General features: G+C 56.6%; 6 protein-coding genes across 6 annotated transcripts; 4 read left to right on the forward strand and 2 right to left on the reverse strand.

Moving 5' to 3' along the window:
- Positions 1–36: 36 nt before the first annotated feature.
- Positions 37–733, forward strand: PG997_013524 (uncharacterized protein; the record flags this gene model as incomplete). Its single annotated transcript, XM_066817838.1, has 5 exons — positions 37–87; positions 147–167; positions 238–322; positions 409–616; positions 682–733. The coding sequence occupies 5 exons, from the start codon at positions 37–39 to the stop codon at positions 731–733; spliced, it is 417 nt and encodes a 138-aa protein (XP_066663530.1).
- A 1714-nt stretch (positions 734–2447) lies between these two features.
- On the forward strand, positions 2448–3403 carry PG997_013525 (uncharacterized protein; the record flags this gene model as incomplete). Its single annotated transcript, XM_066817839.1, has 2 exons — positions 2448–2789; positions 2852–3403. The coding sequence occupies 2 exons, from the start codon at positions 2448–2450 to the stop codon at positions 3401–3403; spliced, it is 894 nt and encodes a 297-aa protein (XP_066663531.1).
- A 585-nt stretch (positions 3404–3988) lies between these two features.
- On the reverse strand, positions 3989–5674 carry PG997_013526 (uncharacterized protein; the record flags this gene model as incomplete). The annotated part of the gene is made up of 3 exons (XM_066817840.1): positions 3989–4545; positions 4641–5120; positions 5383–5674. The coding sequence occupies 3 exons, from the start codon at positions 5672–5674 to the stop codon at positions 3989–3991; spliced, it is 1329 nt and encodes a 442-aa protein (XP_066663532.1).
- A 1396-nt stretch (positions 5675–7070) lies between these two features.
- Positions 7071–7923, forward strand: PG997_013527 (uncharacterized protein; the record flags this gene model as incomplete). Its single annotated transcript, XM_066817841.1, has 2 exons — positions 7071–7448; positions 7585–7923. The coding sequence occupies 2 exons, from the start codon at positions 7071–7073 to the stop codon at positions 7921–7923; spliced, it is 717 nt and encodes a 238-aa protein (XP_066663533.1).
- A 2017-nt stretch (positions 7924–9940) lies between these two features.
- PG997_013528 (Alpha/Beta hydrolase protein) lies at positions 9941–10864 on the forward strand (the record flags this gene model as incomplete). The annotated part of the gene is made up of 3 exons (XM_066817842.1): positions 9941–10024; positions 10120–10401; positions 10511–10864. The coding sequence occupies 3 exons, from the start codon at positions 9941–9943 to the stop codon at positions 10862–10864; spliced, it is 720 nt and encodes a 239-aa protein (XP_066663534.1).
- Positions 10865–11825: 961 nt separating this feature from the next.
- On the reverse strand, positions 11826–14261 carry PG997_013529 (uncharacterized protein; the record flags this gene model as incomplete). Its single annotated transcript, XM_066817843.1, has 8 exons — positions 11826–12194; positions 12264–12928; positions 12990–13234; positions 13291–13379; positions 13439–13557; positions 13617–14031; positions 14095–14142; positions 14202–14261. 8 exons carry the CDS (start codon positions 14259–14261, stop codon positions 11826–11828), a joined length of 2010 nt encoding a protein of 669 aa, XP_066663535.1.
- Between the last annotated feature and the right edge of the window lie 710 nt (positions 14262–14971).

The following is a 14971-nucleotide window of genomic DNA, read 5'->3' on the forward strand; positions in this document are numbered from 1 at the left end:
ACGAGGCGCCGCCACACCAATTGAGCTTCGCCCACCATGTCGACCATTACGAGGACCGTCCGCAACCTGTGGAAGGTTGGCATCAGGGTATGCCGACCTGATTGGAGCTTTATGGGACGTCTCAGATTGCTAACTGTTTGCGACAGGACTACTTCCACCAGATGAACGTACGCGATTGACACCCTCCCGGCGACACCAATCGGCCTTCGTGAGGATGGTTCTGACTTTGATTTACAGTACATCGGCGATACCAAGGCGGGAACTTTGATCGGCACGGACAGATTCGGCAACAAGTACTTCGAGGACCTCGATGAATTGCCCCGTACGTGCGGAACGAGCCATTATGCGACGAGCAGAGGGCCGCCCTGAATGAGAACCAGAGCAGCGTAACTAACACGCCGGGAACAGTGCGTACACGATGGGTTGACTACAAGGTGCACGACTTTGATGCCGCCCAGATCGAGCCCGGTTGGCATGCGTGGATGTCGTACGCCGTCGACAAGGCGCCCTCGCAAGACCCTGCCCTTGCCTACAAGCGCCGGGCGTGGGAGGACACTGACTACAAGACCATTCCCAACTACACCCAGACACGGGGTGCCTACAAGCCCTACAACACGTATGCTGCCCATTCCCCGCGGCAAGGGGGCTGCATACTGAGACAGTGCTGACATTTTCGTACAGGGTCAAGCCGAAGCACACCGCATGGGAGCCCGTTGCCGCGCCCAGACAGTAAACAGAGACTAGGAAGAGGCGATACCGTGTATATATTCCGCTAGAAACCTAGCTTCGCTGCAAGAATCCGAACACTGGCTGCAACTTCTGCAGCATCTATGACTATCCTCAAGAAGCAATCATTGTGCAAACCAATTGTGCATTTCTGACAATGGTAATTAGTATATTGGTCCAGCACTATTGGAGCACCTGATTTACTGCATCTGTGCCTACTGTCACGTTATAGCGATTAACGATGTCTGATACAGGATGGCCTTGCAAGACCACTACTACGGTGTGCTCGCGAAATGTGTCACGCCTACGATCTTTTATAAGATCTGTATGATTTCAGCCCCTTCTAGGCGAGGCAAAGGCCAAGTCATTGCCCGAATCGGGTTTGGCACTTGCATCCATCGCACAAAACTTGCCTCCTGCTCCTAGGGTAAACTGGGGTTGGCACTGGGACTGGATTCTGAGTCGCGACGGGACGAAGTAGCGGGTCCCAGGCTCTCAGCCCTGGAAAACGTCTGGACTTGCTGCTCGAGCCAGTGCCGCAGGCGTCTCCAATGAGCAGTAGTAAAGCAGTCGACTGCACGGTGAGCATCATGACGCGAGTAGGATCAAATGAGCACCATGTATATGTTGCTGGTGACTTGCAGATCAAATACTCCATCTGGAAACGCTCAAATGATTAGTAACTTCGTATATATACTATTCTAGAACGACGTGAGTAGCGTCTGGCTGATCTCCTTATTAACGGCCAATGACGACAACTGGTCACCTGGCGTCGAAAAAGGAAATGCAACTCTTTTCCTCGTAAGTAGACGAATGCCATGCCAGGCACACAATATGAATAAAGTTTCCCAGCCGCTCGAGGTGAGACGGGATGTTGCCAATCCGAGGGGGTGGGCCTCAGCCTCCGGATATCTCTGAACCCGTAGACCGCCCGCACACAAACATTGGCGGCGATCTCGGAAACGGAGTGTTCCGTTTCAAGCCCATCAACCCAAGTGGGCAACTAATTTGTTCTGGGGCAGAATGTTGGCTCTTACTACAGAATGCAGTTGCGCCGTATCCAGAATCACTTGATGTGATGTCGGTTGCGCGAATGCAACTCATCAATGACTAAGACGGTTGGTTACGGGAGGCGACGAAAAACAACGGAATACGCCATATGCGCCGTCGACTTGGCTTCCATCGTCTCATGTATCGTCGAGATTCTGTGCCTTGATGCAAGATTAATTCGCCTGGGGCCCGAGGAAACGGGCAGGCCGGCCCTGTGAAACAGGTGGCAGTTTCTTTTTAAACTTCGGATGGTCGCATGGAACTTCCCATCACCATCACCGCCTAACCAGCTGACCAGGTCTAGCCCAGTCTGAGGTGACGTGCTTCCTGTTTCCCCCTACCGACGCCCCGTTTGGATTCTTCTCGACCCGGGGCTGACAACATGGCTAATGCTTACCTACCCAGGTACCGCCGTCTCTATTCAATGAGATGGCGACAATCACTGGGTGCGCCATGGTCGCCAAAAACAATCACCCTGGCGCTGATGGATCTGCTACCAGCTTCCCATACATTCAATTCAAGCGGAGCATGGCTACTGATAATCGTATAAATATGTCTTCTTGTGAACCCTGAACCGTTTCCCATATCTTGATCAGATCGCTTGTTACATACAACTTGACCAAGGCGGGACCAACTCAAGCCTCGCGGAACTGGAACAACTTGTTGCAAAAATGGCATTCCGATCCCTCCTCTTCCAGAGCTTCATCGCTCTTGTTGCACTGGTGTCCTCGGCGCTGTGTGTATCCTGCGTGGGCAACACCACCAGCCCGAATCCAATCGCTCAGCAGTACCCCAACCTGGTCTCGGGCTCACTGAATGGAACCACTCTCATCGTGCCCATTCCGCTTGAGCAGGCACGGGGCATGATCCCCAAGGAGTATGTCATCTTGGAGAAGGCCTACCGTGGTCTCATCCCCTTGTTCCCAGACGGCTATTATCCCCTCATGGTCACGACGGCCTTCGATCATGACCTCAAGCTTCCCGCCTACAACTTCACGGTGGGTGACTTCTCTGTAAGTAAACAATCGGACTGGTAACCCGTGTTATACATTCAACGACTAACTCCTCCTTCAAGCGTTCTGCTTTGGAGTTTCCCTTCCTCGACATCCTCGGCAATGGCTACAGCAATTTCCGATGGGCCCCTACCATGATGATCACGTCCACTGCCCAGAGTGCCATCGATGGATCGCGAGGTCTCGGCCTGCAGATATGGCCAGCGAAGTTCGACCCGCCCTGTGACCCTTACAAGCGCCTGCCGGATGGCAGCCTGTATCTGCACTCGGAGCTCTCCGACCCGGCCGTCTATGAAGCCCGGTACGTGACGGTGCAGACGCAGCCCTCGCCCACGGTCGTGCCGTTCCCCTTGACCTTCATCCGGAACGTCACCAACCAGCCCACCTTCGCCAACACGAGCCTCTGCGACAACTACATCCGGCTCTACAACACCTCCAACAGCGCCGCCCCCCACGCGCCCCAGCCGGTCGTCGGCAACGTCACGGCCCTCCTGGAGCCCCTGACCAGCAATCAGACCTGGACGGGTGTGTTTGGGTGGAATTCTGCGACGGCCTTCATCGAGCCTCCGGTGCCTGGTAACTGCTCAAGCCTGGCCAACTTCGTCGACTCCTGAGGAAAAGGGATGTCGATCATGGTTACGTGCAGGAGGGTGAACACGTGCTTTTCGCGAGGTTCGCTCAAAGGGGTCCGTGGCGGTCATGGATCGTCCATGACCTCCCCCGAATGGTAATAAGCACTATCGTGCGATGTCGTGTGGTTCAGGGATAGACCACTTGCGCTCTAGAGATACCCGTTACGTACAGCGTTGAATTCTAATCTGCTGCTTCCTTCATGACTTGAATGTGGCGTCCCCTTCTCTTCTGTGGTGTCTTCGCGGGTCTTGCTCAGGCTAATCCATAGGTGAGTTGCCTGATTCATGATACACGACTTAGAATCAACGGGCTCACGACCCTGATGAAAACTGGATTTTGAATATATAAACAAAGAAAAATGTTTTCGGTTTGAATTCCGTATGGGTATGTAATTTACCCATGATTCTGAAGCTGGGGTATTTTGAATATTATACAGTTAATAAAATAAGGCCGTGAGCGCATGTACCAGGAAGCATCAATCCCCCCAAAACCAAACGCCAACGTCCCGTGATCTTCTTCCCAATCAGTTTATTCGTACAGCGCGCGCGCACGTGGGGCGAGTAATTTTATACCGCCTCGCCGGGCTTCGTCTGGTTTCCGTACTGCGACGCCGTCTCGTACGACCACTCGACGTGCGTCTCCTTGCCGATGGCCGTGAGCGGGATCTCGTCGTGGCTAGAAGCGTAGCCAATGGCGCCATCCCCGCTGCCGTCGCGGTGATGCGACACAGTAACGGAGACGCTGGTGCGGCGCGCGCCGTCAAAGGCCCTACTACTACCGCCGCCTCGCGAGCGGCTGCCACTGCCGTAGGGGACGGGGCCGTCGTTGTCGTCGTCGATGACGCCGTACTTGCCGTCGTCGAACGCGTTCAGTGGACGCGAGTGCCGCGCGTGGCTACCGCCGTTGCCGCCGCCGATGGTCGCGACGCCGCCCGACTTCTTGGCGTACGAGGAGCTGTTGCCGCCGCCCAACTTGTTGCCGCTCAGGCCGCGCGACCGCAGCGCGCTCGGGGACACGGCCTTGAAGACGATGCGGACGAGCGGGCCCAGGGTCGGGAGGCAGCCGGAGATGATGCCGCTGGCGATTTCGATGACGTTCCAGGCTATGCCGTCGCCGAGGGTGACTGGTTTGATGATCTGTTAGTTGCTGAGACGGGGAGCAGGAGAAGGAGCAGGAGCAGGAGCAGACATGAAAAAAGGGGGGTCAATGAGGACTTACAGGAATTGTCGTCGTTGTTGTACTGGAGGAAGATGACGAAGCGGTAGACGCTGGTGAAGACGACGTAGGAGCCGAGCAGGAAGATGACGGTCAGGCAGACGCGCTGGGTCAGGTTGGTCTTGAGGTTCCAGACGTGGCGCATGGGCAGGCACAGGATGGCGACGTCGAGCAGCATGCAGGGCACCGAGATGGCCAGCTGGGTCAGGAACAGGTCGATGCAGCCGCCCGGCAGCCAGGGCCGCCACAGCTTCTCGCGCGGCAGGCACTGGAAGGCCGCGGCGAAGACGCAGGCCACGTTCCACGCGCACGAGACGCCGCCGAGGATGTAGGAGCCGAGCCGGATGTCTCGCGTGGGGAAGAGACGGAAGTACAGGTACAGCAGCGCGATCTTGTACATGTTGACGCCCGTGCAGTACAGGATCTCGGCCCCGACTAGGGTCTTTGCGGATACGATGTCAGCTTCGGGGGATCCTTGAGTGACTGTTTGGGTGTTGTTCGTTGGATGTCTCTTACCTCGTTTAATTTTTGGAGCTGGGGCAGGCTTAGGGCGCCAGTGTGCAGTCCTACTCCCTGATCGATCACTAATACGAAATAGTCAGCAGTGATATTGAGAAGAGTATGCGGTGCGACTTTGCATTTCATGTGGCGGTGATCGAGCCCCTTTTCGCGCATCTTCTTCGCCCTTCTCCCATTCCCTTCCCGGCCAAAGTTCTTGTTCCCATGGTAGATGTAAACAACTTACATATCATGTTCATGGCCATATTGCCATAGCAAAGCACCAGTGTCACCACGGTCAGCCAGTCGTCTATCAGGAGCTTGGCACCCTGCCGCCGGCGCGCGATGAAACGCATGGCCACCACGACGGTGGCGAAGAGGGTGAAGCCGACGGTGAGCCACCGTGCGCGCCCCCTGATGTCCTCGCTCAGGTCCTGTGTGGCGGCCACCTCGGCCATGTGCTGCACATAGGCGGCCTTGGCGACGGCCTCGTCGTACCGGCGCGCCACGAACGAGCGTATCCAGAATGGGTTGTGCATGTTGCCGGTCGGGTCTTTCTGGTCTTCTCGTTCCTTTTCGACGACGGCGAGGAAGAGCGGAGGCGGGTGCGGTCTCCGGTGCCACGACTCGAGGGACGGTTCGAGCAGGAAGCAGCCGGCTCGGAGATATCTTTAAACAAAACGGGAACCGATACTATCCAGCTGTGTGTGTCATTGTGTATGGAGTCGACGGCTAAAAGCAAATAAAGAAGCAACGAGAAGACCTTTTCTTCCAGGGATACCCGTGCGTGTCATGGCCATCGTATTATAAGACCGCCGCATTATACCTCCTCCTCGGCCACGGCTGCCAAGGCCCATCGGAATAGCATGAGAAGTTGTAATGATGATCCTGTGGGGTTGCCTCTTCGTTCCACCGACCGCAGAAACTTTACCTGTCTGGACGTGTAATCAATGTCTGACTGCCCCTTGCATACGCTCTGCATGCCTTCAGCATATCCTCTGCTTTGACTCTGCATGCTTGGTTCCAGAACCTGGTTCTTCCCATACCTACCAGTAGTAGAATGTAGAGTCCCTCCCCTTGCGAGATCTCTCTGCACAAGGTGTCTCCTCCCCCTTGCATATGGGAGATGTGGACCTGTCAGATTTGACGATAGACGGCCACTAGGCAATGACATCAAATTGCATTGGGGACCCTGAACTGATGTACGAGGATTTTCGATCGTTCCGTTCATCCCATGTACAGTATGTATGTACATACTCTTGATCAACCCGCAATGTCGAAGCCGTTGATGTTGAGTTGGCTTCCTCCCAGTAAAGCCAGCAGCATACGTATGCAGGCCGATCAGCCGTCATGTGTCAAGCGTCTGTCTGTCTTCTGGCTGCCGTGTTGGGCAAGGATGAACGAGGTTTGCCTTCGTTTTCCTCTCTGTATCGCATGAGCGACGGAGAGAGCCGTCAAGTCCAACTTGTTTTTGTCCAAGCACCGCCGGGCTAGGCGTACTTTACTGACAGGCAGCACATCCCTGGGTAGCACTGCTACCGACTAGCAGGCCGGGCTCAGGCGATTTCGTCTGTGCGGTGGATACCACTTCTATATTAGGTCGTACCTACATTGAGTCTATACCAGACCGGGATCCGATGCAACGTGTTTGGGGCCGCTCCCCGTACGGCCTGTCAGGGTCTACGTCGTGCTGTGTCTGCTGCACGGCAATGGTGCAGCACTGCGGGGATTGCGATTAAAGGGATGTGGCATGTTCGTCTTGTCTTCTAAGCGAGCCGGCGACCTCTCTGCTTCTACTTCCGGGACTATAACAACGTCCTGCTTTCTCAATCCGAATGAGCTATCGTTAAGTTTCGGAAACAACTGCCCCGAAGAGACTCTCCCGCCTGACCCCTACCTGACCTACTACTGCACCATCCCCCGTCCCCCCTCAAGATGTCAAAGCCCGTTATTGTCATTGTGCCAGGTGCGTGGCAGAAGCCGGTGGCGTTCGAGGGCCTTGTCCAACGGCTCCAGACGGCCGGCTTCGAGGCCATCCACGTGCCGCTGCCCACGGTCGGAGGCACAGACTTGCCTCTTGCCGGCCTGGCCGAAGACGTCGCTGCCGTGCAGGCCGTGCTCCAGAAGCTTGCCGGCGAGGGCAAGAAGGCGTTGGTGGTAGGCCACTCCGCCGGCGGCCTCGTCGGCAGCAACGCGGTGGCCGGCCAGGACAATGTCGTGGGCCTCATCTACCTGTCGGCCTTCATGATTCCCAAGGGAAAGGCTCTGCTCGACATGCTGGGTGGTAACCCGCTTCCGTGGATGAACGTTCAGGTAAGTGACATCTGGCATCCTCCCCTCTCGTCCTCCGTCTTTCCCATAAACCCGAGCCTCGCTATCATGGCGTTCCTCCTTCCTACTTCGGCCTTCCCTCCCGCAAGATGTGGACTGACAGTGTACGGACTTACAGGGAGACCGCGTGGTGGGAGTTCCTGAAATGCTACCCCAGGTCGCCTTCAACGACCTGGCGAGCGAGGAGCAGGCCAAATGGGCCAAGGAGATGTCACACACGGCGACGGGCCTTTTCGCCACGCCCAGCGGCCACGAGCCGTGGGCTAGCGGGACCCCTTGTGGATACATTTTCTGCTCGGACGACAACGCTCTGCCCTTCCCCATCCAGCAGCAGATGGCGGCGCAGCTGGGCCCGGAGCCCAAGACCGTCACACTCAAGGCGGGCCACTGCCCGTACCTCAGCATCCCCGACCAGCTAGTCGACGCCATCAAGACGCTCGAGGCGCAGCTGCAGTAAAATCATCACAATATCGGTTACCGGCAGATGGGCGTTTCAAGAGTCCCCGGGGGCATGGCCATGACTCATGGCACCGATGCCACCCAGGGCCCCGATGCGGGCAACCAGGCCGCTTCACGATCGGGACGGTGCCCACAAAGCAAGCCTACCAACTCTTATCGCTGGGCGGCATTTAGCCCTACCTACCTACCATACATACTTATCTAAAATCTAAACTAGAAACCATTATCAAAAGATGCCATCTCCCCGAGGAAACATGGCAGGAGCCTGGAGGAAGACTGGCTGCGCTTTGACGAATCAAGTCGGGCCACGAGAAACTGGTTGGTTAGTGAGATCCATAGCCCAACAGCTAAAATCCAACGGCTTGTCAACACGCACGCATTATGCACCCTTTTGCATCGCTTATGTGCGACTGACAGCAAGCCGCTTCCTCGTCCCGCCAAAGAAAACAAGCAACCCATCAGCGGTTGGTGTTGCCCCGCCATGTACCGAATCGAAGGAACACTCAGTCACTGCATTGTTCAGTAATGGGTGGGTGAGGCTTTCCAGAAGAAGAAAAAAGTACGAACGACGGCGGGATCAACTCACAGCACGTGGCATAGACAGCAACGCGCTGCTGAAGTTTTCCTGGTTACATCGTGAATCTGAAGAAGGAGCCCGTGGCCGGGGGCTCCGCGGAGTGGAGGGGCATCTGGCCTGGGTGGATCTTGATAGTGTCGCCGACCCCTGAACCCTGGCTGGCCATCTTGACTAGCTGCAGGTGGCTAGCTTCTGGCTAGCTGCAACGGTTCCATAGGCCACACAACCCTGCCAGGCTAGCAGGCTAGGCATTAAGAACGACCCTGCTCGGCTTACCTGCCACTGTTCCTGGGTTGCTACCTGTACGGCACAGCGAATTCAACACCCTCATTCCATGCCGCGCCGCGCCGCGCCGTGAGCCGAGATGGCTTATGCAGCTTACTATACTTATTACCCCCGCGGGTATAATCATGTACCGGAGAGGGTGGGAGAGAAAGCAGAAAAAGCTTGTCGTTCAATCCTATCCTGACCGTCGAGATATGCAGAGCCCTCCGCTCCAACTTCATCCCTACCAAGACTTCCTTCCCTCTTGGCGACCAGGTAAAGAAATGAAACTGGAACTGGTCCAAACTGGCAGATCTGACCACTTTCCCAACCGCATGACTCGTGCACGCTGGCAGCGCTGGCCTGAACAGCCAGTATCCGGCAGCGAACCCTGGCATGGTGGGTTTACCGCGACACACTGGCCAAATGCAGTACGGTGGGACTTCAGGCGCAATGCATGGGTTCCCTTACCACTTACCAAAGCGCCCTCAGGGTCGCCTTTCTTCCTTGAGACTCTCGAGGGCGAGATCAACAGGGAAGCCCATGCCGGCGCCGCCATGGTTCTCCCTGGCAACGACCGCTCTCTCCCAACACTTTCCAAATTGGCAATCGGATCGTTCCTCGACGGCTCCAACATGTAGGCACCGTAGCAGAGGCAGGGGTGGATGCGGAAATCGGCCCTCGGCTTCACTTCTCGAACTCCCAGCCAGGCGGAAATACAACTCAACTCATCTCAGAGTCTCGGGATTACGCCTGTCCACCGGTCGTCCACTTGCCGAGGAAGTGACAGCCCATGTCGCATTGCTTATCAGAGGTGGCTGCAAGAGGAAGACATGCCCCGAGAGGCTTGGGTTATGCTTCTGGCCGAGAAAGGAGATGGGGCCGCGGCAGTCCTGTGTCCATCTGGGAAATTATCAGAAAGGGCGATATAGAGTATCACTGCTAGACTGCTGCGGACAGTAAGTCGACGAGATGGCTAGGACTGCCGATCGCCTTATAAAGACCGTGGTATGGCCAGCTAGCCCAAGGACCTTCCTCGCTTAGACGTTCCTGCATTGCATTTGCTCTAGCGATAGTCCCAGCTCAGCACTGCCGAACCAGGTGACGATCCCACTCTCTTTTATTGCATTAGCCACTACTACACACTCTTTCGTTTACATTACAAACCCCCAAGATGCGCTTCACTCTGTGCTCGGCCGCGGCCGCCCTGGCCTTCTTCGGCCCCCTCGGCGCCGCCGTCAACCCGACCGTGGTCATCGTGCCTGGCGCTTGGCAGATCGACCCCTCGTGGACCGGCTTCATGGCGAAGCTGACCGGCGCCGGCTACGACACCCGGAAGGTGACCCTGCCCAGCGTCGGCATCTCCTGACCGGCCTCGACGAGGATGTCGCCGCCACCGCCGCCGTCGTGGACCCCCTCCTCGACGCTGGCAACGACGTCGTCCTCCTGTCGCACTCCCTCGGCGGCCTGGTCGCCGGCAACGCCGTCCAGGGCCGCGACTACGCCTCGCGCCAGGCAGCGGGCAAGAAGGGCGGTGTCATCCAGACCATCTACCTCGCTGCTTTCATGTGCCCCGAGGGCGCCTCGCTCAAGGACCTCATGGGCGGCACCTTCTTCCCCTGGATGATTGCCGAGGTAAGTTCCCCCCTCCCCCTTCGCCTCTTCTTCTCATTCTACCTTTCCATCTCCATCTCGTCTACAGTTAAGCAAGTGACCTAAGCGCTGACCCTCTTCCAACACACAGGACGGCAAAGTGACTGGCGACCCCGCCCAGATCAAGGAGATCGGCTTCAACGACCTGTCCGCGGCCGAGGCCGACAAGTGGGCCGCGGCCATGACCTGGACGTCGGAGAAGGTCTTCACCGACGCCTCCAAGTTCTCGCCCTGGGCCGCGGGCGTCACCGAGGCCTACATCCACACCGAGGACGACAACGCGCTGCCCTTCCCCGTCCAGCAGCAGATGCAGGCCATGCTCCCCGCCGGCTCCGCCGTCTTCAGCATCAAGTCCTCCCACGTCCCTTTCATCTCGCACCCGGACGAGCTGCTGCCCCTGGTCCGCGGCGCCATCGAGGCGGGCGTTGCCGCCAAGAAGGCTTGAACTTAAGGTGTGGTGGGATTTTTCAACGCCTACGCGGCCCTTTTCTTTTGAGAGAGAGGCTCAACCATGATACCCCAGATTCTGTTCTTGTTTTTCCTGTACTTCTGTATGTGCCAGGATACCCAAGGTCTGCGAGCGTTGTGTTATGCATATACCCACCTTAGCTGTAGATTGCGATGGCATCTCTTAGTAGCGTTATGCATCAGAAATAGACGACTTGCTGATAAGGAGTGGAATAATTGCGAATATGCCTTACTTGTCAACTAGTGCCCATGTTTCTTCATGGTCGTGTCGCGATGTACGCATAAAGGGGCCGTGAATGATAAACAGCAAGAAAAAAAGGGGAAAAAAGAAAAAAAAGACCATCGGCTCCAATCTCAATGAAACTCAGGTATCCTGAAGTCCTGTCCTATTCTCTTTCATTCTTTTCTCACAGACCCAAGACGGATATGTTGCAATCGTAGCGATACTGGTCACTGACTCGTGATGCGCAAGGAATGACACCCTGACCCGCTCCCGCTCTAGAGAAACCCGCTGCGAAAGGCAGGGAAAGCTCGGATAAAAAGTCAATATGTGCGATAGGTGGACATTGTCAGAAATGTCGTAGATGTTGATAGCGAAATCAGTCCATATACTCTGGTGAACAGACATGCGATTGAAAAGACAAAGAGACGTCAGGATGAGTGCACCCAATGGGGACGACGTGCGGATAAAGCCAACCATTAATAATAACTCGAGAGTCGAGCTTCTACCTCGACATTGGGGTGGGGGACATAGTTGGCTGCTACTTTCGTGTGATTAAGGTGAGATAGTTCGGACGACCGACAAGTATAGCTACGTCACGTAGAAGAGCACCAAGTATTATCTACACATTAGGTCTAGTGATTATTTGACTACACATTACTTCTTCATTCCTCTACGCTTATCCAAGCTCAACATAACCGCCGCCCGCTTCTCCATCTCAGTCCTGCTTCTTCTCCTTAGCACATGCCTTCCCCTCCCCGGCATCCGGCCGCGCGAGCCCGAGGCAGTTGGCCATCTTGTAGAAGACGTCGATGTTGGAGTAGGTGCCGCCGAAGGTCTCCTGGCAGGGCCCCATGGCGTAGATGGTGACGTCGGTCAGCGAGTGGACGCCCTGGGCCTCGTTGGTGGGCAGCGTGCCGTTGACGACGAAGCCGTCGGGCGCGTCCGCGCCGTTGGCGAAGTAGTCGGCCGACGAGAACCCGGGCGTGTTGGTCGCGGGCGTCCGCGGCGTCGGGCTCAGCCGGTAGTTTTCTCGGCGGTCCGGGTTGGCGCCGAAGCCGGCCGCGATGGCGTAGCGGGGGTCCCACTGAGAGGTGGTGGTTAGTCAAAACGGTCGAGGACGGGAATCGTTGCTCGGGATATGGTAGTTACTCACGTTGACGGGGAAGTTGGGGCCGGTCGAGTACGAGACGCCGGGTGCTTCGACCTGGTAGTTGGACAGGCCCGAGTTCTGGTAGACGCCGACGGCCTTGCGGCGCTCGCGATCGGTCTTCTGGTCGCGGAGGTACTGCGTATCGACCCCGCCAAAGACATCGAAACCGTGGCCGTGGTCGGCGGTGACGAGGATCAGCGTCGACTCGAGCTCCCCGATGGCCTCGAGGTGCGCGACGGTGGCGCGAACCGTGTCGTCGAGCTCGAGGAGGTCGCCGAGCGCGCGGTCGTAATCGAGGGCGTGCATCTGCTTGTCGATGGAGGCGGCCTCGGACATGAGGAAGAAACCCTTGTCGCCGCCGCGCCGGTGCAGGACGTCGATGGCCTTGAGGGTCATGTCCTTGAGGCCCGGCAGGTCGGTGGCGGCCGCCTTGGCGCCCGAGGGGTCGTTGGTCAGGTTCTTGGTGTTGTCGGGCAGGATGTTGCGGTCGATCCAGACGGGCAGGTTGGAGCGGCAGAAGATGCCCAGGGCCTTCTCTTCGTTGGGAATCGCGGCCAGGGCTGTCTTATTCCAGCTCACGGTGTAGTTGGCCTTGGCGAACTCCTGGTAGTAGTCCTTGCCTTGGTAGGATCCGGAACCGGCAATGAATTGCTCAGCACCGCCGCCGACTACGTCATGCTCATTAGCGTGCGTCCGAACCAGCGAAAACATACACCGAATCTAACTTACAGTACACATCAGGGCCTCCATGGTTGGTCCAGGTGTAGTTGGTGACGCTGTTCAGAGCCTGGTCGATAAGGGGGCCGTATGCACCACGGGACCGAGTGTGGGCAGTCAGTGCGGTAGGGGTGGCATCCGCAATGAAGGCGGTGGAGACGGCGCCCCATGCGGAACCCCAGATACGCTTGAGCAGCTCCACAATGGTCTCGACTTTGGGATCGTCGTAGATATCGGGAGATGAGTCGGCGTAAACACTAGCACGGTCAGCTCGCTACACATGAGTTATGGTGCTTCTCCTGAGGATACTCACCCCATAGCGTTCACGGTGGACTTGTGACCAGAGTATAGGGCAGAGGCCGAGTTGGCACTGTCGGTGATGAAGGTATCGATGGAGTGGGTCTGCGGCGCAAGTCAGCGGAGGTAGACAGGAAAGCATCTCCCATCAGTTTGGATCATACCATCTGGTGGCCGATGACGGGGAAGTGGTCGAGCTGCAGGTTCGACTGGTACTTTCCGTTGATGGTCTTGTGGCCCAGAAGACGGGCGGCAGTAATCATGTTGGTCGTCATACCGTCACCTATCGCATCGTTAGCGCTTGCCGTATAGTTAACTCTCCAAGATGTGTGTGGTGCTTACCAATGAATAGAATAATGTTCTTGGCCTTCTTCTCGGTAGCCAGAGGGCGGACGACCCATTCGGCGGTAGTCTTCTGCCCGTCGTAGTAGTTGAGCGTGACCGTATACTTGCCCGGCTCGTACAGCGCCAGCCGCCGGTAGATCTTGGAGGCGACATTGACGACCGACGCCTGCTTGGCGTCCTCGGCGTAGAGGTCCTCGTACCACTTGAACGTCCACTTCTCGAGCTTGGGCTCGTCGAGCTTGAAGAACGTGGCGACGTCCTCGGCGGCGGCGCCGCCCTCCTTCGCAATGGTCACGGTGAACTTCTCATCCGGCACGCCGTTGTTGAAGGCCTCGGACCCGTTGACGGGGGCGTGGACCTCGAGGCGGAGGTCGAAGTACTGGCCGGGCAGGAAATCCTGCTGGTCCGGTGGCTGAGTATCCGTGTTAGTTGATGGATGCTTTGTTTCGTTACGTGGACGCTGGCAAAAGCTTACCAGCACGCAGCCCAATGTGGGACAGGTACCTAGTCTCTGGTAGTATTGCTGTGAATATTGGTTAGTTGCGAAAGTTTGTGACGCGTATGAGGATTGGCGTGACCTACACCCGAGACAGCAGTCAATGAAGCTGCCAGTACGGCAAGAGTGTTCAGGCTAGCCATCATCTTGACAGGATCAGACCAATCAAACTGATAGACTCTGCTTCACCACGTGCGACTTGTGAACCTTGAGGGCAAGATAGCACAGAAGCACCGCATGCAGGAGAATCCGGTTGGTTATATACGAGTTACCCGGATCCAATGCAGTGGAACGCTAACCTTGCTTAGGGATGTACGGACATGGTCTCAGCAGCAACATCAGCGAGTGGACATTGCCCATTGGAGATATCATGGTGAAAAATCCTCGGCTGGGGTGATGATGGCATGCCAAGGGAACCACGGCTGCATTGTACATATTGTGCATGCAAGTGACATTAGGGTCGGAGTAGATAACCAGCTCGCTTGGCGCCACGGCTGCCAGCCGCTGAGGGTGCACAGGAATCACGGTAGCTATAGAGCCCACGTGCTCTGATGGTTGACAGGAACTCAACACACAACTGAATAGACTAATTGGCGGCATATCAACAAAGCAAACGCGCCGAAATTTGGACTTGGCATCATTGGCTTGAAGTTAGCAGTCTCTGTCACAATTGAGCGCGGGGGGCAGTATGTACGGGAAACACACCGAAGGCGAGGCGTTCCTGGCAACCTTGAATACTTGGCAACTAGATGCTGACGGGCGAGTGTACAAATGCAGGACGTTCACGACCGGTAATATTGGGAGTCGAGGAAACGTGGGCAGGATTCGCCGATGTGATTGGCCGGTTGTGGGAGAC

This window comes from Apiospora hydei (assembly GCF_038363865.1).
Source record: "Apiospora hydei strain CBS 114990 chromosome Unknown utg000009l_segment0_segment0, whole genome shotgun sequence".
Lineage (NCBI taxonomy): Eukaryota > Fungi > Ascomycota > Sordariomycetes > Amphisphaeriales > Apiosporaceae > Apiospora > Apiospora hydei.